The sequence below is a fragment of the Perca flavescens genome, chromosome 12 (genome assembly GCF_004354835.1).
Source record: "Perca flavescens isolate YP-PL-M2 chromosome 12, PFLA_1.0, whole genome shotgun sequence".
In the NCBI taxonomy this organism is placed as follows: domain Eukaryota; kingdom Metazoa; phylum Chordata; class Actinopteri; order Perciformes; family Percidae; genus Perca; species Perca flavescens.
The window spans coordinates 31,621,343-31,648,623 of NC_041342.1; the positions used below are offsets into that span (position 1 = coordinate 31,621,343).

The window sequence follows — 27,281 nt, forward strand, 5'->3', positions numbered from 1 at the left end:
GCCGTGTTGGCTGGTGATCAAAGAAGTTAATTTAAAGCCCTGGACGGAGCTGTACAGTTGTTGTACGTCTACTTACAGAAATACATTTTCTGATTTTTACGATCATTGGGGAAGAAAATCAAGTTAACTGTAGACTACAAAACTGTACTTTCAAAGTGTAAGCTAAAAAAAATAAGCCCTGAGTGTGTTTGTTCAGTCCAACACACAAGAATCCAATGTGACCTCATGAACAAAGAAAACACCAACTACTTTACTTTCAGGCACTGAGACTCATGAATGCCTTTAATTCATGCCAGGCAATAAAAGACACAAAAAACAAATACCAACGGTAGTCACAAACCAAGAGAAGTTGAGCTTTAAATAACTGCTCCTCTCATGTTACACCATAACAAACACGGTTTGTTTCCTTCCCATCATGCTCTCCTCTTTTTGCTGTGATGCATTCCTACCTTTGGTCACAGTCCAAATTATTAACCTGACTCACATCGCAAGACGACACAGACAAAGCCTGCCAAATCCCCAGACCCCACCGCTCAGGTATGTTTTCATAGGGCTTTGCGGAGGTTTTTTTTTGTGACCCTGAGATGCCGAAGTAATTAACGAGGCTGGAGAGTCGAGAAATTACCCTCACACCCGCCTCTGGGGTCAGGAGGTCAGGGACAAACGGCTGGGTCCAGGGCTGTTGGCTGTGCAGGATAACACCCTTAAAGCTTTGTAATGTAATCAAATCCGGACTGTTTTGGACACAACGGCAGCCAGTCAAAACCAGATCAACCCTAAGATCTTAATTTTTGTAAAATGCATAAGTCTCCCAGTGTTTTATAATTGGGATTGGGGCATCGAGAACTATTTCCTACTGTGGATCGTTTCAAAAATTACGATCCCAATGGAGTCGTTCTTTTGATGGAATCATTTGGAAAATGTGGTTTTGAATCCAATCATCAGTTCCAAATTCAACACGAGCAAGATTGGGTTACCGTAGCGGCCGTACCGTAGTTTCAGGCGCTTGTTGTGTTGCAGCCATGGAATTTTCCTCATAACTGTGAAATAAGCATGTGACCCGTTTAAACTCCACCCCTCAAAGAACCGGAATCAAAAGAAGGAAAGAACTGAAAGAATTGTTAAAATCAAAACAATGTCCAACCCTATTTATAATGCACTAGAACATTTCTAAAACCAAGTAGCAGCATCTTATAACAAGTCAAGTTTAAATAAATAAATATAAAAAAACTTTTATTGGTACAGACCAACAACTGCCAAGAACTGAAAACTGGCATTGACTGTCTGCTTAGATATCAGTTGTGGGAATTGTGGCTGAAAAAGCTGGATTTTAAGTCTTTGTTCCTTTTCTTAAGTGTTTTTTCTGCAAAATAATCACGGGGATAATGATAGGGTAAGATTTGGATCAGATTCAAACTTAGACATTCCACCGATATTTTATTTTGCATGTGTGGATGAAGTTTGGCAGCACTAAATTACTTATTTTAGGGTTAGGGGTTTGGGTTTAGGGGTTTGGGTTCAGGGTAACTGATGGGTGCTAAGAATTGTTCTATAGATGATAGAAAAATGTGAGGGAATTAATTCACGTTTGCTTAATCACAGTAGTCCCCAAGGGTTGACTGTAATGAATAATATACATAAATTTACCCTCTGTATGAAATGTTTTATATTTGTATCTCCTTTAAAGGGGGGCCACAGAGGAAAAGTTTTGGGAACCAAACTTTATTCGGTAACACTTTACTTGAAGGTATCTACATAAGAGTGACATGACACTGTCATGAACACATGAACTCTAATCCTAACCCTAACCATAACTTGTCATGACAAAAACTGAATGACCCTTACTAAAAGAAGTGTTATGTCATAAACGTTTATGACTGTTTTTAATGTTTAGGACACGTTCATGACAATGTCATGTCACTCTTATGTAGATACCTTCAAGTGAAGTGTAACCTATAGTTGCCTTGCATTGAACATTTATAATATTAGAAAATGAGCACAATAAAAAAAACAAGTATAATGTGTTCAGGGTGCTCCTGCAAAAACGCGAGGGCTCAGCAACGCAAAAGCAGCGAGCAGAAGGCTCCACTCATTAAAAAACAATTACCAAAAGCCACCCCAGGGTGCTAAAAAGCGCCGTGTCAGATTAGGGCCTCAAGGTGTTGGATTGGGCTGACGTTGGAGCTTTTGTGCAGACCAGTCGAGTTCTTCCACACCAAACTGGGAAAACCATTTTGGTAACACTTGACTTGAAGGTATCTACATGAAAGTGGCATGACATGTCTGTCATTAAGTGTCTTTCAGGTTTTTGTCATGACAAGTAGGGTTAGGGTTAGAGTTCATATGCCATGACCGTGTCATGTCACTCTTATGTAGCTACCTTCAAGTAAAGTGTTACCACCATTTCTTTATGGAGCTGGCTTTCTGCATGCATGGCTTCATCATGTTGAAACAGGAAAGGGGCTAACGCAAACTGTTGACACAAAGTTTGGAAAAACACTGTTGTCTAAAATACCTTTGTATAATGCTGCATTAAGAGGCCCGAACCAGGAAAACCAGCCCCAGACCAAACGTAGGGTATTAGGTCATAAAAACATGCAGATTCTGTCTGAATCTCCTGTTTATTGCTTTATTATCCAGAAGAAAACCCGCCATGGTGGCATTTTGCTGTGTGCAATGAAGGTTTGGAGTCTTTCCAGTTTCTTCGTTGGCGGTTTCGGGAAAAAAAAAGTTTGTGCTGAAATCTGCAGCAAAAACACAACGGGGGAGGTTTCCATTAAAATCATGTGGCTGGACACAGGCAGGTATCCGCATCAGTGAAAAGGCAAAGTGGCATTCATGAGCATTAATGAGCAGATGCCTCGTGTTAGTGCTGTTTTCTTCCTCCCCTCATCCTCCTCTTCTTTTACACCAGCTCCCGTTTCGATTGCCTCCCTCTGCCTGGATCTGATTACCCACAATCCCTAAATCCGACAAGAGAGCTTCCTGCCTCGCCTAAAAGTGCCAGCTTGCAATTTATAGCTCTTCTTCGTCAAACACACACACACACACACACTCACTCACACACACACACACACACACACACACACACACACACACACACACACACACACACACGTGATTGTTTCGCTGTATGGGTGGCTGTGCTGCCATGTAACATGTTTTACGACGGTCCGCTCTGAGATGGCTTTGGTGTTTCAGGGGGCACCAATAAGGGTGTGTGTGTGTGTGTGTGTGTGTGTGTGTGTGTGTGTGTCTGTCTCATCATTGTAAACCAGACCACGTCCTATGGCAGCTGGACTTTGTTAAAGCGCTCCTCCTTCCAGAATCTAACTTTAGGTATCAAAGACGAAAACTTTACGAGCTCGAAACCTGGCTGTGAAAAAAATATACAGTACACTCGGACATTTTTATAGACGAAAACGATAATGAAATAATAACTTAAACACTTTGCAATCTAGCCTGGTGCCAGAGAAGGTCTGCAGAGCAGCATCACTCTGCAGCTGCAGCTCCTCCGGCGCAGCTGGGAGTTTAGTGCCTTGCTCGAGGGCAACAATTAACAGCTGATTAACAACTTAGAGGGAGTAAAAGTTAAACCAAGGTTTAAAAAGGGGGACGCTCTCAGTGGTCTGGGGTCAAGAGGAGTCAAAGAAGAAGCGGCGCAGTGATATCCCAGTGATAACACATTTCGTTTTAGGTTGATTATTAATTAAAAACAATATTTTTATTTGGTTTAACAACACTGTTTTGCAAAAGGCCAGGCATAAATTGATAAATGTTCATTTAAATGTTATTGTAGGTCTGCTCCACCTGTTGCTGACACTTGACTGGGCGTTATGTAAAATAATTATTAATCTTGCACGGAGGTAATGAGGCAAGGTTTTAGGGCTTTAGCTGGCACCTAAAAACACTTTCCAGATTAAACTGCAACAATTTATGGCAATTAATGTGCAAAATACTCCTATATTACATTATGAAAGCTTTGAAAGTATTTCTTGTTAACGTGTTTTGCATTTACTGTTCATTCTGGGGAAATTTAAAGGGTTTTATTTGTTATACATCATGGGCCCTATTTTAACGATCTAAGCACACAGCTTGAAGGTGTGTTTAGGGCGTGTCCAAATCCACTTTTGCTAGTTTGACGGCGGAAAAGAGGGTCTGTGTGTCCCGGGCGCCTGGTTCTAAAGGGTTGTACTTAGTGTCTTCATTAATCATAGGTGTGTTTTGGGCGTAACATGCAATCAACCAATCAGAGATCATCTCCCATTCCCTTTAAAAGCCAGGCACGGTTGGACCTTGGAGCATTGCTATTATGATGGAGGATTTGCACCCTAATATTTTTATTTGTAATCTTTTGCATGTGTGTGTGCTGCTGTGCGTCCCTGTGTGTGTAACAAGCATAGTGTGTGCGCGCTGTGCACGAGCCTAGGAGCATTTTACTAATTCGTTGTTAAAATAACAATGAAATGCTGCGTTATTGACTTTAGACCAGGTTTTTGTTGTTCCTCAAGATAGCAATACGCCCAGAATGCACCTGAACACACCTCCCTGTAAGACCAGCACGCCCATGGGCGCACAGATGGACGCAGGTGCATTTGCTATTTAAACGACGTGGGCGCTGGACGGGATATTGACAACTGCGTCGGTCTTAAACTAGCAAAGACACTCGCGTCGGGCTTTGCAAGATAGGGCCCAATGTCTACAAGCATTTGGAAGACGCCGTTGGATTTGATGCCCTGCTTTATGAATATAATAACCTTTATTTCCCTACTTATAACTTTATAAGCAGCTGAGCAGTAAGACAATCCTGTATGACTTTAACAATAATGATGAAAATATTCTCAAAGATTCAACTGAACGGATTTAGAAGCGGAGGGTGTGTCTTGGGAGGCTCAGCGTGTCATTTGCTCTATTCGGACACACAGTGAAGCATCAGGTTGTGTTTAGTTACAGGTCCCGACTGCACTCTGTGGTTCATCCTCTCCGGCCTCATGTGCTGTCATGGAGAAACTACGCACCCCCAAACTGGGGTTTTTCTTTGTCCTGAAGCTACAGATTCTGTGGTAAATGATGTGTTTTCATAAACTCCAGGCCCTCTACAAGAAGTAGTAAGTAAAGAAAAGTCTGTGCCATAATGAAAATACACAGAGTTCAAGAAAGAAATGCAAAGTCCAGTGGTGAAACGTAAGGTCCGAGAGAGATCAGCAGTTGGAAAACGAATGTGACAGAAGGAGCCGCTACAGAAAGTGAGTTGAGTCGTGCCTAACCATGTAGTGGAAATGAGGCTTAAGATGCTGCAGTGGCAGCGCTCGAGACTGTCCTGTCCTGAAAAACGCTCCCACAGGTTGTTTGATCAAGCAGCGTTTAAGACTCATATTAGCGGCGCCCTCTAGTGGCCGTAGTAGCTATGACGGGATCAAAGCAGGACGTAATGTGACAAAAATATAAGAGCGCTTAGTTCCGGGTAGGTCCTGTTTGAAAATAAAAGTAAACACCTTTTATTTATTTTTTTTACTTTACGGAACTTATGGACTTATGGAACGTTCTGACACACAAGAGTAACCGGAAGTAAAGTAACGTCTGACTTTAACCCAAACCACCATCTTTTTCTAAACTTAAAGGTGCAGTAGGTAAGACTTATAAAACTAACTTTTTGTCATATTAGCTGAAACTGAGCCTATGTTCTGCATGTCAATCACTGCTCATGCACACGCATTTCATAGTGTCCTCCCCATGCACGAGCTGCAGATAGGTTTCCTACCCTTCCCCCCTCTTCACACACGCTCTATTGTGCACAGCTCTCCCTTGTGGGGGGAGGGGCTTAGGAGACCATTTTGGGCTTTAGCAGAAAGGGGGGAGGGACTGAGAAGTTGTCAATGTTAAATTTTTTTGGCTAAGTCCTGGATCTTCACAATCCTACCTACAGCACCTTTAACTGTACTCTTAGTTAAAGACTAAGTACTCTTAGTTAAAGATGTGTTTAAAACCCCAACCGTTAAGTTCTCTCGTTTAGATATGAAGATGGAAAACGCTCCTGTGGGTCGTATTAGAAGTTAGGAACAATCAACCCATATCGTCGTATGGTTTAGAGGACTTGTTGCACTGCTCTGTAGGAGGTCAGCACACGGTTTATCTTCAAACTGTGCAAATGTGCCTGAATACTGATGAGTCCAGGTTTCTCTGAATTGGGTTTCTATTTCAAACGAGGTTTGAGAAATCCTGTTACTGCAGAGAGTTGACAGTATCCTGGGAGTGATGCAGGGATGCTTTTCTTGTGAATAAGCTACTCGAGTTGATCAGTCGAGGCGTCTGGCTACAGAGTCGCATATTACGATGATTAAAGTAAACTAAGAATTCTCCTAATGAGAACGTTAATGGCAATGTGAACGTATGTCTTTAACAACGAAAGCAAAGCCACTGTTCACTTTCTGCTTTCTTCACAAACTCCAACCAGCTTACGTTTAAACATTTAAAGAGGGACATGTGTCCCTCATTACCCACAATGCCAATAAAACGTGGCCAAACAGGGCTGTAAACTAATGCCAGCTAATTGTCAGAAAACTGCAACACTCGAGCTTGAAGCAGCGACTCACCCCCCCACCCCTTCCTTCCCCAAACACCTCTCTACTGGTTTCATCTTACTCGGCTTCAGATCTCACTTTTACAAGATCTCCATGTTTCCTGACATATCTGAGCTGGAACCCTCTGAATGTCAGTAAGCTCATGGTTACCATTCTGACCTGACTGACCTGTGAGGCTTTAGGTAAAGGTACTTTATCGTCACATTAGGGGTGGGAGATATTGACAAAAATGAATATCTCGATATTTTTTTTCAATATCTCGATATCGATATTCAGACAATATTTTTGAAATCCTTCTAGAAGTTAAAAGAAGCCCTGTACGGAGGCTATTTCAGTGGTTCTCTTGGGAAAATGTACAAGCAAGATGAAATCATAACAATAAACAAAGGGCTCTGTTCTGTAACATATTGTACACAACCATGTCCTTATCGGAAGCAGTCCTGGAGCTGGGACAGGGCCGGGTCAGACTAGGTTCTGATAGTCCTTCTTCTTGGCTGTATAGTCCTTCTGACCGGGATTTATGCTGGGATCAGGAGTTGGATGTGATCTGACTGGCCCAGGTGAGGGAGAGGTCCAGTTCTGTGTGCTTTTTTGATGTTAGAGTATACATGGTCTAGTGTGTTCTTCCCTCTAGTAACACAATCTACATGCTGGGAGAAAGCTGGAGGGGAACAGACTAAGGACGCCTTGTTAAAGTCCCCTGTATCCGTATCCAGGTGATCGCGCTGCAGTTTGTTCACTATGGTTAGCAGTGAACCAAACTTTTGCTAACGTTAGCATCGGGGGCTATGTAGACGGCAGTGTGCTGTTTTCGTAGTAAATAAAATGGTCAGTATATTACCGACAGGGCTCCAGGTCAGGTGAGCCGTGCTGGGCAACGATCCTGCAGTTGGTACTCCATTCATTGTGCACCAAAATGCAGTCCTCCGCCTCTGGTCGTGCCGGAGTTATTTTCTCATCCTGCCGGTAGATAGCTAGCTCGGCGTGCTAGCGCCGACAACAACCTCCAGGATGTTATGAGCCGCCTGGAAGGCTCTCGTAACGGCTGTGTTGTATCGTAGTCCTGTATTGATTAGTTCAGTGTGGCTGTATGTACTTGTATAAATATACACCGAGAGGAGAGCCACTGCATAATCGCGCACCGCCATCTTTGTTGACATGACTGAACGTCATAACGCACAGGTGAGAACTAGTAGCAGCTTACTCTCGTGCGGGACGATCGTGATTTTGTACAAAACAATACAGTCAAACAAACCCCTACAGTATTAAAATCGCTACATATAATTGTTTAGAAGGTTATAGTGTGTGCTATTTGTTTTCTCTTTAACTTCCTTTCTGTTTGGGGGGTCGGATTGTACAAATTATGAAATATTCAATATCCCAATTTTGCATATCGTCCAGACAACAATTTGGATATTATCGTCTAAACGATATATCGCCCACCTCTACGTCACATACACATAGCAAAATGAATTCTCTGCATTTAACCCATCCATCAAGGGAGCAGCCAATCACAGCACCCTGGGACCAACTCCAGATCTGAGCCAGTGCCTTGATCAAGGGCACTGACTGGAGAACCTAGTACATGTTTTTTTGATGGTGGGGGAAACCAGAGCACCCAGAGGAAACATACAAGATAAAAACTCCACACAGAAAGGCCCAGAACGACCTGGATTTGAACCCAGAACCTTCTTGCTGTGAGGCCACAGTGCTAACCATTGGGCCACCATGCTGCTTTACACCAGAAACACGAGAACAGGTCTAAATGTTAGCGAGTTCAGTTTGCTCTGGACTGAAGTGGTTAAAAGAAAGTTTCCATAAGTCTAACATATTTTAATGAGTTGCTTCTTGGCTGATCTTTGGTATCTGAAGATGTAGGGACGAATCACACCCCTGTTTTGCAATCTCCCTTTGTGATCCAGGCTGATGAGTCAGACAGATTAATTTGATCTGAGGCAGCTTGGAGTTGTGAAACTTGTAGCCATGCAATAATATGTTCTAACGTTCGAAATGGAAATAATGCAACGATCCGTGCTGCAGATATGATTCACATGAAATAAGAAGAGACTTTGTCCCTGATCCTGATCAGTTTCACACAGCGAGCTTCACAGATTTCAAACTGAAATTGAGTGTATTTTTATAAGATGTCCTCTATTCTTATATTAGTAACAGTAACAGGACCGGTGCGTGCATTTCTGCCGCTCTAGGTGAAAAGACAATTGTGCTGCCCCACTATTTGCAATGTAGCCTACAATATATCAACAATAACACAAACAGTATAAGCAAAAATCAGCAACAACACAAATGACAATATACTGTATACACATCATGCCAATAGACAAGTGCAACACACAAATTGTCAACAATTATTGAAGTAGGCCGGCGCATGATGCGTATGCGTATATCCGAACGACACAACGGAACCAACAGGTTCATTCTGAATTCAGCTATTAGTGCATGTTAACATTTTTAAAACATGATGGACCATTTTAGTGTTCGGACTGTTAAGTTGATTTACCCCCTAAAAATGATCCGCTGAAATTTCTTTCACCATGTAAAGTCTATGGGTTGCCAGATGTTGCAATTCCACCGTTGGCCGCTAAGTGCATGGTTGCATCAAAGCATGGCGCTGCTCCTGGGGAACTCGGTGATATGACACGTGTTGTCTTTTACTGGTTTAAAGGCTGCATTACAGTAACGTGATGTCATTTTCTGAACTTACCAGACCGTTTTAGCTGTCCTAGTATTTGCCTTTGTAACAGGGTTTATATATTATGCCATTCCACTTGCCATTATTGTCATTTAATGTCAATGTAGCATTATTGGCTCAAGGGCTCCCCCTCTCTGCAGTAGTTAAATGCCACTGGCTGTTGTGTATTCATTGCCAGTTATGAGAGACGCGCCCATGGTGAGTTGCCGAGTGCAGCACAGTACAACTATTGTGTATTTATGTCCGTATATTCATTGTATGAACATAAATGCACTGTGATTTATGAACATATTAATAATAAGAGTTACAAGTGGATTGTTGTACTTTTTTTCCAAGTGCCAGAATGTTAAAATAGCGACATAATGCACTTTCTAGCTAGCCCCTGTGCTAAAATAACATGCTATTCTTTTGTAGTGTGCTGGGTTAGGGTTAGGTAGCTACTGTGAGCCAGCTGTATGACTGACCAGTACATACTCTGTTCCTATTCAGATAATAAACGGGCCCATCGTGGAGTAAAGATCAATTAGTCTCCCGCTCGTCATTCGTCATTCTACACAAAACGCAGAGTCGAGGGGTTGCTCAAACCAGCCAGTCATAGAAGTGCGACTGAGCGTGGTTACACCTTTTCCCGCTTAGTCATCATATCCACATTATTGATTATTATTCAAAATCTAATTGTGAAAATATGTTGTTAAAGCAACAACAGTTAACCCTACAATATCGTCGCAATATCGCCATCGATGTATTTGATAAAAAACATCATGATATCTGATTTTCTCCATATCGCCCAGCCCTATTGTACAGTGTATTTTACAGTTAGTGTTCTGACCTCTGACCTTGTGAGACGGCTTAGGGTTTGATTGACAGACACACATTCCTTGCTAATGGACTACAAGAGGTGACAAAAATGTGGGCCAAACAAAACAGTTGCAATTTTTTATGAGCCCGCATTTTTCCGCCTCGCCAAAGTGCCGCTCTAGGCCGTTGCCTATAGTCTGCCTATATGCACGTGCCGGCGCTGCTGAATTAAGTGAATAAAGTTCACTTATGTCATGTATTCCGGATACTTCGACAACCCAAACACAACAGTTCCCACAGATTCAAACACTGTGATGTCTCCTGTATCCGCTGACGGCTACATGGGGGGCCAAATATTATCATTTCTGAAATGTAAAAATAACTGCTTTTCTTTTTAAGTCAGGGGGAAGAGAATGTCCTTGTCGGTGTGATAAAACAATGGAGCGACGTAGGATGTGAAAGTCGTCCAGCTAAAACCAAGAAGAGGAAGGATGTGAGCGGATAGAGGATGGAGATAGTAACAGAATGTGTGTGTGTGTGTGTGTGTGTGTGTGTGTGTGTGTGTGTGTGTGTGTGTGTGTGTGTGTGTGTGTGTGTGGCGTGATCCCCAGCCAAACTGCCCAGGAGACTTAAAACTTGATCAAAGTGTTGAGCACGCTGAGGCGAGAGCGATTAAACAAGCTTAAGAACACAGCAGGTCTTTCAAACGGCCAATTAAAGGGCTCGATAAAACCCTCCGACAAGAAAGGTACGGCTATCCTGAGTGGGCATTCGCTGTTGGTCGGTCAGCAAAAGTAAGAAAACCATTAGGAGCAACATATTTATGGTTCTCTATTTCATCTATCTTATCAGATTTATGTGTCTGGAAGCTTGTTTTTGAGGTTTTCTGCCCACCAATGGGTAAAAATCTATGGGCATTACTGGGTGGCAGTAGCACAGTCCGTAGGGACTTAGGATGGGAACCAGAGCGTCACTGGTTCAAGTCCCAGTACGGACCAAAGTACACAGTGTGGATTGGTAGCTGGAGAGATGCCAGTACTGGGCACTGCCAGGTGCTCTTGAGCAAGGCATCGTATCCCCCCAACCACTCAGGGTGCTGGTCCAGCATCTCTCCATTTGTGCATAAATAGGTCCTGAGCATGTCTGTGTGTATTTCAGGCCTGTGTGTAGTGGTTTCTAACAAACAGAGTGTAAATTGTAATTTCCCCACTGGGGATCAATAAACAGTATAAATTATTAAATTACAAATCAATAAAAAAAGACCAAGCAAGCATTTTCATGAACGGGTTCGTATGATATTTTTCGAAAACTTATGCACAACAACGGTCAAGTGGTCACATGACAGTTAAGTTTTGCGGTCTTTACAGTTAAATTTAGCCGAGAAAATATGACTGTGAGTCGGCTACAGAGCACCGTGAGCTGCCGGTAGTGTAAGAGGCCAACACATTCTCACTCCCATCGCGTCAAAAAGCTACGCTTGGTCAGATGCTTTTAACGTTTGTTACTGACGCAAATAGTTACCCTTAGCATATAGCCCTTTGGCGTCGGATTTAGACGCGCTTTGTTGGGACTCTTGCAGTAGAAGAACGGGACAGTTTTAGGAAAAGATCGGGGGTGGGTTTACAAAATGTACGTTTCAGCGACACGTGCGACAAGAACGTGACACGCACCCAGATCTCCTTTTTGCTTCGGTGTCTGACGATGAGAGCCACCTACCAAATGTCACAATTTGACTAGGTGAGAATGAGAATGGGGTTGAAGAGGCTGTTGCAGTTGAGTTTAGCCGACAAAAGGTGAGGGTCATGCGAAATCTACAGTTAAGTTTAGACACCAAAAACAACTAGTAGAGGTTAGAAAAAAAAACATTGTGGTTTGGCTTAAAACACCGGTTCCCCTAAGTATTACTCCCATGACACGAACACCCGTTTCCTGGGTGAAAGTCTACGTTTCTCCTTTGACTTTATCTGGTACACGAACTCCACTCCACTGCGTGATAGTCCTGTGTTTTAGGAGCCAAACATCCACCCTGACCTCCTCCCTACGCAGTCTTCGTCTTACACAGCAGCAGTCAATGTGGTTCATATAGCAATAAATTCAAGGAATGCATTCAAGGGGTTCGGCCGATTCTACTGAATCCACTGTTTAAGATTCTTCCGAATCCGAATACCGAATCCTACTCCCATCCTCAGTCCAGGGTCTAGTTAACACCAGTTTTTAGCAGTGACTGTCCTTCCTTTGCTGTACCTGAAGTTGCTGCATTCTGGCTGCTGTCTGGAGATTCCTTCATGCATAACTCGTATTCTTTCGGATGTTTCAGACCAAATGGTATAACAGCAACCATGTTGTGTATAGTTTAGGGTCCTCGCCACCACCAGACCAATCAGCGTTGCAGATTGAACATGTAGCTGGACTTGAATGGCCGCCTTTTGACTGAAAGTACTGCCAAACAACAACTTTTTCTGCTCACCAGTTCCATTATCACTTTCTCACAGCCTACTGCATTGAACGCTCCACCTATGTAAACACCTTTCCACAATCAACAGCGCCGTCATTATGTCGACCAGCGTAGCGTGCATAGTGCAAGCGTAGGGTTCGGTGGAAAAAAATTCTGAGGTTTGGCAGCAACCAAACCCCGTCAAAAAGCCCAATATTCGGCCGAATCCGAAGCCGAATCCTGGATTCGGTGCATCCCTACAAAACACCCTTTAAAACAGAAAGATCCAGTCAGGACCACCTACCTGATCAGGACACACTGGTTCTGCTGCCTCTTCCACAGCGAGCGGTAGCACTCGTTGGCCACGGCGAAGATGTGCGGGGAGATTTCGCCGATGTGGTGTCGGCTGTAAAGCTCCACGGCCGGCCGTTCGTACAGGCCGGCGAGCGACTGGTAAGGGTTCACCGCCGCCAGGATGGAGCCGATGTACGTCTGAGGATCAGGAGAGAAGATGCAGCGTGTTAGAAAGACACATTTCTACAAATGGAAACATCACCTTGTATTAGATTAAATACTTGCTCTTGGGGGGAATTGTTGGGTCTCTGTTATATAACTTATAGAGTGTGGTCTAGACCTACTCTGAGATAATGACTTATGATTTGACACTATAAATTAAAGCTGTTTTATTAATCAATTACTTGTCAACTATTAAAAACAATTGGCAACTATTTGTTAATCGATTAATCATTTTGAGTCATTGCTTAAGAATCTCTCAAATGTGAATATTCTAATTTCTTCTCTACTCTATGACAGTAAACTGAATATCTTTGAGTTGTGGACAAAACGAGACAATTGAGGACGTCATCTTGGGCTTTTTGGGAAACACTGATCCACATCTTTCCCCATTTTCTGACATTTTAGAGACCAAACAACTAATCTCATTAGTAGAGGAAATAATCAACAGATTAATCGACAGCAGTAATGATAGTTTGTTGCAACCCTAAACAGTTTGGGGTCAAACTTCAGTGAAATCGATTCCCTCCAATGCCAGAGAGAACTTTGTTTTTATAAACTTTTTTTAGAAAGTCAGATTTTGTGTTGGCTCTGTCTGAGTCTTATTGATTTTCTCCAGAAAATAATCAACAGATTAGTGGATAATAAATATAATTACTAGTTACAGCCTTACTCTAAATACAGAGTAGCTTTAGTAGTAGTTTTACAGCACCAACAGTTGCAGAACATCAGTTTCTAAAAAACCCTTCTGACGACCTATGAACCTATACATATATGTCATTACTTATAAGCGAGGATCAGAGACAAACAGCTCTGCTGCCGGTCACTGCTCAGGTGGAAGCACATAATGCAATTTCTCAGACAAAATCACAGTCATAAAACCCTTATTAGGCTCCATGGAAGCAAACACACCACTAAATCTCCTTCACTAGTTCCTCTAGGGCTGGGACTATATGCTTTTATTCCCGATTCAGATCTTTACCGATGCATGGGGCGCCGATTTGATTTCTATTGTGATTTTCATTTATAAAAGTTGGATAATACACTTCTAGAGACAATATATCATGAGACATTTCTAAAAAATGTATTGTTTTCTAAGAAGAATGCACATAACATTTAGTTCATTGGTAAAGGAGAACATAACATGGATTTTCAGCTTTTTCTGCTTTCGGTCTGTTTTGCTGGAAGCGGACAGGATGTAGTCGACGTCGGCAGTACCGTAGACATAGAAAATATTTAAGTAAGTCATTGGTAAAAAATAGATACAAATATTGATTCTGGGGAAAAGTGGCTGGGTTGGTTCAGTGGGTAGAGCAGGCGCACATATACAGAGAGGTTTATGCCTTGACACAGAGGTCCAGCTGCGAATCCGACCTGTGTCGATTTCCTGCATGTCTTCCCCTCTCTCTCACCTAGCGGTCCTGTCAAATTAAAGGCAGAAAAGCCCCAAAATTGATAGATTTTTTTTTATTACCATCTCTAAGTTCCATCCAAGCAACACAACATTCAACACAACATTCAACCCATTTGACCTTTCTGCTTTTCTTTTCACCACCTCCTTCAAACGGCAGATTTTCCAAAACCAGCATATTTCAAATCTCAAAGCAAAACAAACCGAAACTGCTGAAACAGACGCTTGTGGAGCCAGAACAAGTGTTGGCAGCAGCGTCAGTGCTGCGGTGGGGACTAACGGATAAATAAAACAGGCTAAGAAAAATAGGGCAGCACATCAGCATGTATCTGTGAGAAAACATTATTTGTACCAGGGGCCCCGGTCAGAGAAGTTGTAAAAGGATGCAGCGGCATCATCGGACTCGTTCAGGTTTGTGCAGAAAGGCGATGCGGTTAGAAATGATCATCGTCATCAGGGGCGGAGCCAGACATTGTTAACAATCGGGGCTCAGCCGAAACCTAAGGGGGTTCCAGGGGCACATTAATAATAGAATGCCTAAAAATCTGTACATCATTTGGGAAAACATGACACTTTATTTATTTTTTTTAAACGCTTTTCTTTTGCTTTTTTGGACACTTTTTCTACTTTTGTTCTGAGTGGCTATGTCGCTTTGGTGTAAGGTCGGCATTATAGGCTGAAAAACCATTCTAACAGTTTGGACTTGCAGTGAATAAAGAGAAGATTTTTTTTTTTTCTCCTCACATTTGTCTGAAGATGACAACATTTTGTCAGTGCATCTCGGACCTTAAGTGAAAATGTTATTACGGCAGTGCACAGTGTTCCCATAAGCACACATTAGGATGTAGCTGTTGCCTGGAGGAGATGATAAAATGCATTTAGAAGAAAGAGACGGAGAAGGAAGGAGATTTTGGTCTGTCTCTCTCTCTCTCTCTTTCTCCATCTGCAGCAACACGACTCGACTCGGTCTTATCGTGTTCATCTGCACTGACCGTAAAAACACAAGGCGGCAAAAAAAGCAAACAGGGCTGTCAGTCTGTCAGTCACAGCATAACCACGATTTCAGCGCCTTGATATATTTCAAACCTTTTCCCTTTTTCCTGTTTGTTTTGCGCGTTTTACTAAAGCCAGATATTTTCTTTGCGTCTCTATGGTAGCTGTTTATTTTGAATTCTGACTTTTCCATTTTATTTTGTGACTAACCAAAATGTTCACATTTCATTTTAACCCAATACACAAAAGATACAATTTGGAATATGAACATTGCACCAAAAATCAAGAAAAGATGACACAGTAGCTACAACATTCAAGACCATTCAACAAAATAACCAAATTAGGGCTGCATAATTAATCGCAACTTTATCAAAATTGCAATATGGACTAACTCAATATCCAAATCTAGGACTAATGCAATATCCAAGAGTATTACTATTACTATTATTGTGGTCAATCAGAGAACACTGTCTGCCATGTCTGAGGTGAACTCGATAATAATTAGGTTAATAGGCATGCTGATGTATAGCCTGGTCCTACCAGACTCTGGTCCACTAGCCTGGTCCTCCCAGACTCTGGTCCACTAGCCTGGTCCTACCAGACTCTGGTCCACTAGCCTGGTCCTACCAGGCTCTGGTCCACTAACCTGGTCCTACCAGACTTTGGTAGATTTATTTGTCCAGAGAGTCTGGCCTCTCTCCATTGACAAGTGTTAACTTCCTTGAAGGCGGGTACTCTGTTGACATTTAAAACTATTGGATCTGCCCAAACTCTGGTTCTGCCAGAACCAATTGCTATGTTTGGTCGTGACGTATCGTAGCATCGCTAGTGTGCACCTTAACCAACTCCTTCACCACTAACGGAGCGAGCTGGAAAATCAGACTTTTCCCAAACCCCGTGGGGAGGAGGGCCACAACATCATGGCCACCAACACAACTCAGCAAAGATTGGTCTTGCTCAGGCTTTAACTTCTGGATATTCAGCAGTGTTGCCACAACGGACCAAATGGCTTCGCTCGCATCTTTCTCCGCCACCATTACGGAACTACAACTCAAACTAGCGCACGACCTCAACGTCATCGTTGTCAGCCACTCCCGCTGTTTGCTGATTGGACTGCCAAATATTTGGCTGTAAAAAACCCAAGAATATACCGCAAACCCAGACAGAGTACTGAAGGAAAATGAAAATTGAGCGGAAGTACGTAGGAGGGCGGATGGGGTATGGAAAGAATACGAGCAATAAAATCACCCTGGCAGCACAAGGTTTGAGCTGAGCAGGTTAGTCCGCCGCAGAGCTCAAAGGGAGCTTTTCAGGATGGAAGTAAATAGCTTAATTTGTCTGACTGATTGTATATTTCCCAATAGTTCCAACAACTACACATGTACTTCAGTCATTAAAGGGTAAAGTACTGTGTGCAATTCTCTTTTTTCTTCAAAGATAAAGCTGGCGTTATTCTATATATATTTATTCTATATATTTATTTACTCATCATCAACAAATCCCCTGAAAAGGTCCAGACCAACAATGTGTCAGTACTTTCTGACTTCCCTACTCTTTCTGTGGCTCTCTTCTGCAAGCCCCTTGGTTACTGCTGAAGAAGTACATCTTTAGAAAAAAAGCATAAATAGTTGGGCAGTAGTTTCCTAAAACAACAAGTTTTTAGAGAACGCTAATCAAACAGAAGGAAACGGTGGATCAAGTGGGCGCTATTTTCTGCTATAATTCTACTAAATTCTGAAGATTTTAATTCAGGATCTCCGCTGAAAACTGTAAAACAGATTCCGTTTGGGTCTGCCCATTAGTTTACAGTTTGAAACTATCCCTCCCTGTGATACATCCTATTTAAACATCCTGTTTAAACAAAAGATATATCAAATGACAGGAGCAGCATGCTCCCTAAACTCTGCTCCACGATGACTTTACAGGATGAGATAAGGTCAAAGTAGAACATTATGTTTGTTTACTTTGAGGTACCGTCCACTGGACTCCCCTGCTGTACAAAACGTCTTTATAACCTGCATGTTAAACCCCTTCGCACTAATCTGACTGACTGACCTACATTCAGCCTGGATGCAAATACATTTGAATGGCAGTTGTGGTGACAGTATTTACATGACAAATACTGGCTTGGGCTATCCCGCATGTGTAAATCACCCACAGAAAAGACAAGTAACGTAATGTGATGTCATTGTATTGAAACAGGGACAATGCAAATTAAACATTAAGCTAAGAGCATGGTGGAACAATAAATACCATAGAAAAAAAATGGATAGAAAGGCCATTTCCATTCAAATCAACGTAGCAGAATGGTCAGAGCTGCAGCCATTTTTATGCGTACCATTGCCACGGTAACGTATAAACTTCTGATAATAAGCCGACTTCTGGCAAGTCGCGGAGCCGAGGTTTTACAGTAACTGACGGACAAACGTGAAGCAGAGTAGTAACGTTACGAGGCAGAGCGCCAGCCACTAAATGAGTCAACTTTACTTCGTGCTTCATCCACACAAAGCACACTGCTATCGCCACGAGTGACAGCATGAACATGGCATCAATGTGATTTTTAGAATGCACTTCTCACATTACTGTTTTTTTTTTGTTTTTTTTTTTTTTTTTATAAATGGGGTTTTAATCCTTAACTTAGTTGTGTGAAACAATTGTGTTTCCATTCATGCCTGCATACTGCTGTCTACTTATCTTCTTATTTTCATTGGATTGTATTTCTGTTTGATATTTCACCTTGTAATCAGGTCTCACATGCAAATAAGTTGTTGATCTCAATGGGATGTCCCGATTAAATAAAGTATATACAAATCAGCATGCGTGTTATCTCTCAGACAGAGCAGAGTGTAAACATGCATTTACTTTGTGGACTTTAAAGCAGAAATTTCCGTCCCCTGCCGGTAAACAGTTTACAGTCGGTCTGATCGCTCTTTGCAGACGATTATGTAGTGTCATGTAATGTTTGGGATGTTAACTTGTGCTCTTATTTAAATTACCTTGGGGAAAGTCAACCAAGAAGCACCCTGCGACTCTGACTTTTACACCTTTTACACACAGCTGTAAGGGCTAATTCTGAATGCATGAATTGTAGTCTTCTAGTCATTGTAGATGTGGGAATCACAGAAAGCCCCACAATATTACGATATTATCACGATACGAAATTATTGCAATATTCTGCAATATATCGCAACCTTTTTTTCCAACTTCAAATCATGTCCCCAAAGGAAAACTTTGTCAACATGTTTTTTCTAAACACAAACTGTTTTTATTATTCTAGTACCAAAAGAATTTTATTATTCTAGTACCAAAAAGTTGAATTCTCATGTGCAATTTATGTAATAAAAGATTGACACTTGATGTCCGTGTATCAATACAGTATTGGCACGGAAAATATTGCGATTTTTAGATTTTTTTTTTTTTTGTTAGATTTTTTTTAAATTTTTTAGATAAAAAACCTATGAAGACAAAGTTTTCCTTTGGGGACATAATTTGAAGTTGGGAAAAAAAGGTAATGATGTGCAATATATCGCAGAAAGTCCAATAAATAAAGTGAAATACTATGCAGAAGCAAAACTAAAACGAAATTTAAATTGAGAAGGTCTGACCTGCTACCCAGATCCTTCTTCCCAAGAACAACATCATAAGAAAAGCTTCTGAAGGGGGTTCAGTTCACACAGACGTGAGCGTCGCTAGGAGTGATACAAAAAACGCTTTGGGTAAAGTCAAGCCGCCCCTTAACTCGATGAATTACAACCATTTGGGCTCAATTAGACCCCCCCCCCTGTTGCTCCGTCCTGGTAACAGTATCCACGGCAGCCCTCTGGCTGAGAGCTAATTGGCTGCGACTCTCATCAGATGCCCCCTTATTGGCTGATGTGATTAACCGCGGCCCCTCGTCCTCCATGTGTGTGGTGTCCAACGCTGTGCGTTTCAGAGTCATACCACAAAGGTGACGCAAGAAACCCGATATCCACATTTACATTGTTGGTTTGAGGTATTTAACCTGAGGTATTTATGATAGAGGACTTACAGGTTTACATGATTCCAACAGTATGATGGTTGGTACCCATAGCTTGGCCTTTTGGGTCGTTTTCACACCTATAGTTTGTTTGCTTTGGTCCGAATCAGTTGAGGAGTTTGTAAACTTGGAAGGATTTCCCCTTGGTTCAGTTTCGTTTCACACCTGGAAAAATCTAAGCATATCAAAATGTGTCATTACAAATCACGGAAGAATGTTCACCTCTCTTAAAAGGCCGTTTCATGGTCGCGCGTAGAATCGACGGCGTACCCCCACAGACCACTCTGCTTCTGACGAGGTGTCTGACGTGCACCTCTCGAAAAATTTAACTACACATCGAGGAGATGCAGACTGCAAGGACGGATGTGTCTGGGGGCGGGAGCAAGAAAGTAAATACAGGAAGAAGGTCCTGTGTACAGGACTAGTGCATATTTCTGGCATCTCCATGGTCAAACAAGCTCAATTTATTTCAATAACCTGCTTTTGGGGGGCGCCAGAGTACGATTGCCGCGTTCCTACCTGCCAAACGAACCGCACCAGCGGGGGCAAATGAACTCTACATTCAACTAACATTCAACCAAACTACTCAAGGCAGGCATGAAAGCACCCTAAGTCACCAATAGCAAACAATTTTTGTTAAAGCGGACCATTTAGATGCAAAAGGTTGTACAACAATTCCAGACTCATGGTGCGTGTCCACTGTGGTGTTTTTTCCCGGCAGGGAACGCCCCACTTCCTAGCATTGCACGCTAGGGGGCTTGTCCCTAGCAGTTATCGATTTCAATTAGGTCTTCATTTTCCTATTGCCTATACTGGGCCAGTTTAAAAGATTTTTGTGAGTTTTTTGAGAGACAAGCTGGAAGCTCCTCATTTGCATAAAGTAGCGTGGATTCAACTTCTCCAAAGTCTGCGCAACCCTACCAGAATGCATTGCACAGCTGTTCAGAAAAACGGGAGTGTTTCGGGAGTGTTTTAATCCAAACCACAATCTTTTTCCTGAACTTAACTAGTCGTTTGAGTGCCTAAACTTAACTGTCATCCCCGCATGATGCTCACTTTTTCTGGATAAACTCCACTACATGGCCCCTAAAAGGAGCATCATCTGGCGGAGCTCTGTAGCCGGCTCGCAGTCACCTGTTGGCGGCTAAACAACAGCCGCCGGTAGCCGGCGTCTCAGAGCTCTGTAGCAGCAAAATACAACCAGCAACTGCTGCTCAGATTTTATCATCATTCAATGGCACTATGTGTTCACGTTTAAGCGCTTTACTTAGTTTAAAATACTTCTATTTTAGATATACAGTGGGGGAAATAAGTATTTGACCCCTTGCTGATTTTGCAGGTTTGCCCACTTACAAAGAATGCAAAAATCTACAATTGTAATCATATGTACATTCTAACAGTGAAAGACAGAATCCCAAAGAAAATTCCAGAAAATCACATCATATGAATTTATTAAAATTGATAACCATCTGATGAGGAAAAACAAGTATTTGACCCCCTGGACAAACAGCAAGTATTCTGGCTCCTACAAGCCAGTTAGTCTTTCTTTAAGACACAGCCCCAATCCGAACCAATTATCTACATCAAATACACCTGCCTCACCTCGTTACCTGTATAAAAGACACCTGTCAACACCCAAACAACCAGCATCCAACATCACCACCATGGGCAGGACCAAAGAGCTTTCTACGGACATCAGGGACAAGATTGTTGATCTGCACAAGGCTGGGATGGGCTACAAGAGAATCGGAACGCAACTTGGAGAGAAAAGATTAACTGTCGGTGCAGTTATCAGGAAATGGAAGAAGCACCACACCACCGCCAACCTCCCTCGGTCTGGGCCTCCACACAAGATCTTGCCTCGTGGGGTGTCCCTGATCATGCGAACGGTGAGGAATCATCCCAAAACCACAAGGGGGGAACTGATGAATCAACTGAAGGCAGCTGGGACCACAGTTACAAAAGAAACGGTTGGTAACCCACTACGCCGTCATGGATTGAAATCCTGCAGTGCACGCAAGGTCCCCCTGCTCAAGAAGAAACATGTACAGGCCCGCATGAAGTTCGCCATTCACCACCTGGATGACTCAGAAGAGGCCTGGAAGAAGGTGATGTGGTCAGATGAGACCAAAATAGAACTTTTTGGCCTCAACTCAACTCGTCGTGTTTGGAGGGCAAAGAACACCGAGTACAACCCAAAGAACACCATCCCCACCGTCAAGCATGGTGGTGGCAACATCATGCTTTGGGGGTGCTTTTCAGCCAAGGGGACGGGACAACTCCATCATATTGAGGGGAGGATGGACGGGGCCATGTATTGTGGAATTCTGGACCGACATCTCCTTCCCTCAGTGAGAGAGCTGAAGATGGGTCAAGGATGGGTGTTTCAGCACGACAACGACCCTAAGCACACCGCCAAAGCAACAAAAGAGTGGCTGAAGAAGAAGCACATCAAGGTTCTGGAGTGGCCTAGCCAGTCTCCAGACCTGAATCGATTGAAAATCTTTGGAGGGAGCTTAAAATTCGAGTTGCCAGGCGACAACCTCGGAACCTGAATGATTTGGAGGCTGTCTGCAGGGAGGAGTGGGCCAACATCCCTGCCGAAATGTGCACAAACCTTGTCACCAACTATAAAAACCGTTTGACATCTGTGCTGGCCAATAATGGCTTTTCTACAAAATATTAACATGCTGTTTGTCCAGGGGGTCAAATACTTGTTTTTCCTCATCAGATGGTTATCAATTTTAATAAATTCATATGATGTGATTTTCTGGAATTTTCTTTGGGATTCTGTCTTTCACTGTTAGAATGTACATATGATTAAAATTGTAGATTTTTGCATTCTTTGTAAGTGGGCAAACCTGCAAAATCAGCAAGGGGTCAAATACTTATTTCCCCCACTGTATGGTCTATTGGTGAAGTAGCGTTGATCACTCACCGGGGATAAAAATATTTCAGCAGATTCAGGAATAAGTAGACCAGAAAGGGGGAAATGCCACACGTCCCCCCCCCTCCCCCTTGGAAAATCGCACCCTGCAGATAGCAGCAACCGAAGCTAAAGAGACTTTGTGTTTACAGAAAGGCATCAGTCAGTGCTGATGGTGCAACTGTAGAACAGAGGGAGGCATGCAGGCAGCCGGACCCGTCCAACAAAATGAGCTCTCTCCGAGACAGAGACAGATAAATGCACCAAAATGAAAATGAAGACCAGATGGAGAAGAAGAAAAACTGGAGGATCAGAGCTAAAGCGCTCTGCAACTGCCTGACTGACGGCAGGAAATGTAAGAGAGAGAAGTGTGGGGGGGGACATGCAGCAGTTACCGTGTCACCAAGACAAATTCCTGCACATTTGTTATACTTGGCGATTTAAAGTCTAATATTGTCTAATATAGTTTAATATTGCTGCTGAGGGACGGGCAGAAACCCCACATCCGCAAGAGTCGGGTTGTTCGGGAGAGGAGAATGTTTGTTCTCTCAGCGATGCCCATTTGTTTAATTATTATAGTTATTATAATGAGGCAGAGGCAGATTTGACAGGTTTCCTCGGGACGTGAAAACTTCTCAACGCGTTAGAAATTCTAGAAAGGTTTCATTTTAGTAAGGAAAAAACTGTATATTAAAATTCTGTTGCTATATCAAATTTCCTGACTGGAGGACAGAATTATCTTACAGATGAGAATCCGAACATAATGCTGAAGTGTCAATGATGTTATATATATATATATATATATATTTTTATTTTTTTGTGTGTATTGTTTTATACCAGAAAGCATATATGCATTAGACGTTTGTGTGTGTGAGTGGTCTGTAGGTGTGATTGAGTGAGTGAGTGAGTGAGTGAGTGCTCTGTAGGTGTGAGTGAGTGAGTGAGTGAGTGAGTGTGTGTGTGAGTGTGCGTGGGTCTGTGGTCTGTAGGTATGTGTGTGGTCTGTAGGTGTGAGTGAGTGTGCGTGTGGTCTGTAGGTGTGTGTGAGTGAGTGAGTGAGTGAGTGAGTGAGTGAGTGAGTGAGTGAGTGAGTGAGTGTGTGTGTGGTCTGTAGGTATGTTAGTGTGTGTGTGTGGTCTGTAGGTGTGAGTGAGTGTGCGTGTGGTCTGTAGGTGTGTGTGAGTGAGTGAGTGAGTGAGTGTGTGTGTGCATGTGTGTGTGTGTGTGTGTGTGTGAATGTGTATATGTGTGTGCACGTGTGTGTGTGTATATGCGTGTGCGTGGGTCTGTGGTCTGTGTGTGTGTGTGTGTGCGTGCGTGCGGTTGTTTACATATAAGCAGATAGACAAGATATCTACTGTGGGAACTAATTAGTGACATGTCATCAAACTGAATGACTTCTGAAAGGAAAAAATATTTAACAAGTAAGTGAATAAGTGCATCATCTGGATTATTGTTTTTTTATATTGGGACACGCATTTAGGGAAAACCCAAGCAGGATGTTACAACACCAAACCTTTCATTATTATCTGCCTGTAAAACCACAGTTCAGCCAATAGTTGCTTTGCTCGAGTGTGTTTGGACAAAAGCAAATGATCAGACGCGGTAATTAGCATGTTAGTAGCGATGTAATGAACACACGATTCAATAGGATTCACGGTTAGAATTTTGCAATACGATTTTCTCACATTTAAACTGAATGCTTGATAGATAGTTAATTAGCTAATGTTAGCTTGCTAATTCCACCCAATGTGCTTTCACTAGTTACAGAAAAGGAGCCTAACAAAGTTGTCACTCATCTGGCAAGAGCGCCGTGCTTTTCTACGCTGTGACAAAAGTGTGTGAATTATACATTAAGTTGTTAAACTTTACTAATTTAGTGACCGGAGGGCTAGCTAGTTAGCTACTTAGCTTGCTTGCTAGGAGGCTCAGTTCTCAGTTCAGCAGAATCTGTATTAGAGAAAAGAATCACTTGTCTTATCTGATGTTCAAAGTGAATAAAACTGGAGTTTCACAACAATACATATCCTCTCCAAGTACAAGTGTGGCTGTATTATTTGTGTCCGCTTCAATAATTGCTCTTAAGAAATGTTATGTTTATTGGTTATTGTCAGTTTGATCCGCAGCCTTAGTGCTGTAAATTTAGACAAATTGCCCAATAAAGGAATTTCCTGCTGTTAGTTTTAAGTATGTGTGTATATATATATACATACATACATATATATATATATATATATATGTATGTATATATATATATATGTATATATATATATATATGTATGTATATATATACACACACACACACACACAGTATAGGCGTATAGATAAAAAAATGAGACACAATAAGTTCGTGGGTAGGAATGAAACGCTCTTGATTTGAAAGACCCCCTGCTGGGAAGAGAAAGACAGACGAGTAGAGGTGTTGACACTTGAATGCCCAGACAGAGTGTGTGTGTGTGTGTGTGTGTGTGTGTGTGTGTGTGTGTGTGTGTGTGTGTGTAGGGGGGGGATGTTGAAAGAAAAATATTGATGGTGGACGGACAGAAAAAGAACAGCGTGAGATAGAAAAATGAGAGAATGTCAATGTCAGTGTGTTTGCGGGTACAGAACTCGGAGATTCCTGAGAGAGAGAGACAGTGTGTGTGTGTGTGTGTGTGTGTGTGTGTGTGTGTGTGTGTGTGTGTGTACAGTCTTTAGCTGCTGTGATTGTAACCAGCTGTCCTCTGCAGATTCCATCTCCTCTGCAGACACACACACACACACACACACACACACACACACACACACACACACACACACACACACACACACACACACACACACACACACACACACACACACACACACACAAGTCTGAAGTCTGGTAGCCTCCAGGCTAAATTCCCTAAATTCAACTATGGAATGTTAATGCTAAAGAAAAGTTTAGCACTGATGTTAGCTTGTTTCACAGTTGAAAGTTTTCCCAACAAGTCCTCAAAACCATACAATGATATTATATATATAGAACAGTCACGATTTAAAACATGTTGTTTACTTCGCAGTTTGGTTGTGTTTAGGCAGCAAAACTACTTAAAGCAACAACTTATCTATGTAACTTTTCCTGCTTCGGTCCCCCTACAGGTTGTCTCATTTTAACTGGGCTTTTTCTGAAGTTGTGGTTCCTTTTCAAGGTTGACATTTTGGTTTTTTTGTTGCTTTATCAGACATTGTTGCCGCTCATTTCAAGGTTAGGGTTAGGTTAATTAAGTTAGTTTTAGTTGCCTTTTTCGGACAAATTTTTCAACGTTTTTTTTCGCATATTTGCATTTTTGCATTTTTTTCTACGTTTTTGGCGCTTTTCCAAAATTTGTCGCCTTTTGACATTTTTTTTCTCTTGTATCAATAAATGCATCTCCCAGAACCTCAGATAGTTGGAGAACCACCCCCCCCACACACACACAAACACACACCACCACCAATGTTGAACCCAAAGTTCACAGACCCTTGGTCTGTGATTTCGAAAACAAATCCCATATAAAAAATAATACATCCAAAAAGACATATCTTCAAATAAATCAACCCAGAACACGTAGTAGTGACGTCTGAAGACACAGAAGTGAAATCTAAAGTAGATTGCGCCTAACGTTCGACCCATCCTCCCCCCCAAACCTGCCTCCAAATGCAGAATGTGGCGCTCTTATACTTTCTCACATTACTTCCTATTTGCTCCCGTCATAACTACTGATTTGCCACTAGAGGGCACCGCCACTATAAACGTAAAGATTAGTCGTAATTGCTGCTTGAACAAACAACCTATAGGAGCGTTTTTCAGGGAAGGACAGTCTCTGTTTTCCACAAAACAAACATTCCCCCAAGTGTAAGTCAACTAACTGCCCTAAATTATACAGAAAATGTAACATATAAAATAGTTCTCCATGCAAGACACAACAACGTAACCAATTGGCAAGGTAACCAAATCAACGCCACTTAGGCGTAAACAAATCCAAAAAATATATAATTCTGCCTTACTTTTACATCTGTAGTCAGATAACCGAAGATACTGTATGGATGTTCATTTTAAACATAACTTATTATGTGTAATGCAAAGTTTGTTAACATTTAAGCTTACAACATAGGACTCTTGCTCTTGTCTTTCACAAACTGAGGCTGCGGGCCGTATGAAACCTGGGGCCGTGATTGGCCCCCGGGCCAGACTTTGGACATGCATGCTGTAAACAATAGACTCAAAACTATGGCTGCAATGGTGCACTAAACCATCTCATACATTTATGAGGTCTAATCCAATGCACTAGTAGTAAGTCTAATAGTACAATAAGATACAATTTCTTTAATCAGCAACATTTTGAGCAGCCAAACACAACTCTTGTCTTTTAAAGACACAAACATAAATCTGAAAGAGAGAAGAGTGATTGGTTTGGTGGATGTTTGTAAAAGTCATTAATTCTTCTTATTTAATTCTCTCAGAAGTCGGCAGGGGTGCTTTCAGGAATTCAGGGGGCCCCTGACAGGTTATGACACCAGGGCCTCTCGCTCTGATGCATTTGATGTCGCCCCATTAGCCCGTCACCTCAACTTTCTCTATTCATTCAAACTTAAATTTGTTTGAAAAAGTAATAAATACATAAATATTTTTATATTTGACCGAAACAGACAATTATGTTGTCAGTCACAATTGTACAATTAATTGTACAGCAACATTTGGAATTGTTGCAGCTCTATTTGGAGAACTTGTTGTAACACACTTGAGAAAATAACCTTTCTCATGTCCATGAGGGCACTTGACTTTCGCAAAATAATAAATACGGGACAAGTCACTGAAGCAACGGTTTTCTGGAACGTCTCAGCTGTCAACACTAATGTGCAAAAGTCAGGACGGATATCTGGCAGGAACGTGGAG

General features: G+C 42.1%; 1 protein-coding gene across 1 annotated transcript in view; it reads right to left on the reverse strand.

Moving 5' to 3' along the window:
- The window catches only part of myo10 (myosin X), a 172,598-nt gene that overhangs the window by 77,000 nt on the left and 68,317 nt on the right, over window positions 1-27,281 (reverse strand). The window contains exon 4 of the mRNA XM_028592842.1: window positions 12,828-13,015. Within this exon, the coding sequence (XP_028448643.1) occupies window positions 12,828-13,015 (188 nt within the window). The remainder of the gene's footprint in view (window positions 1-12,827; window positions 13,016-27,281) is intronic.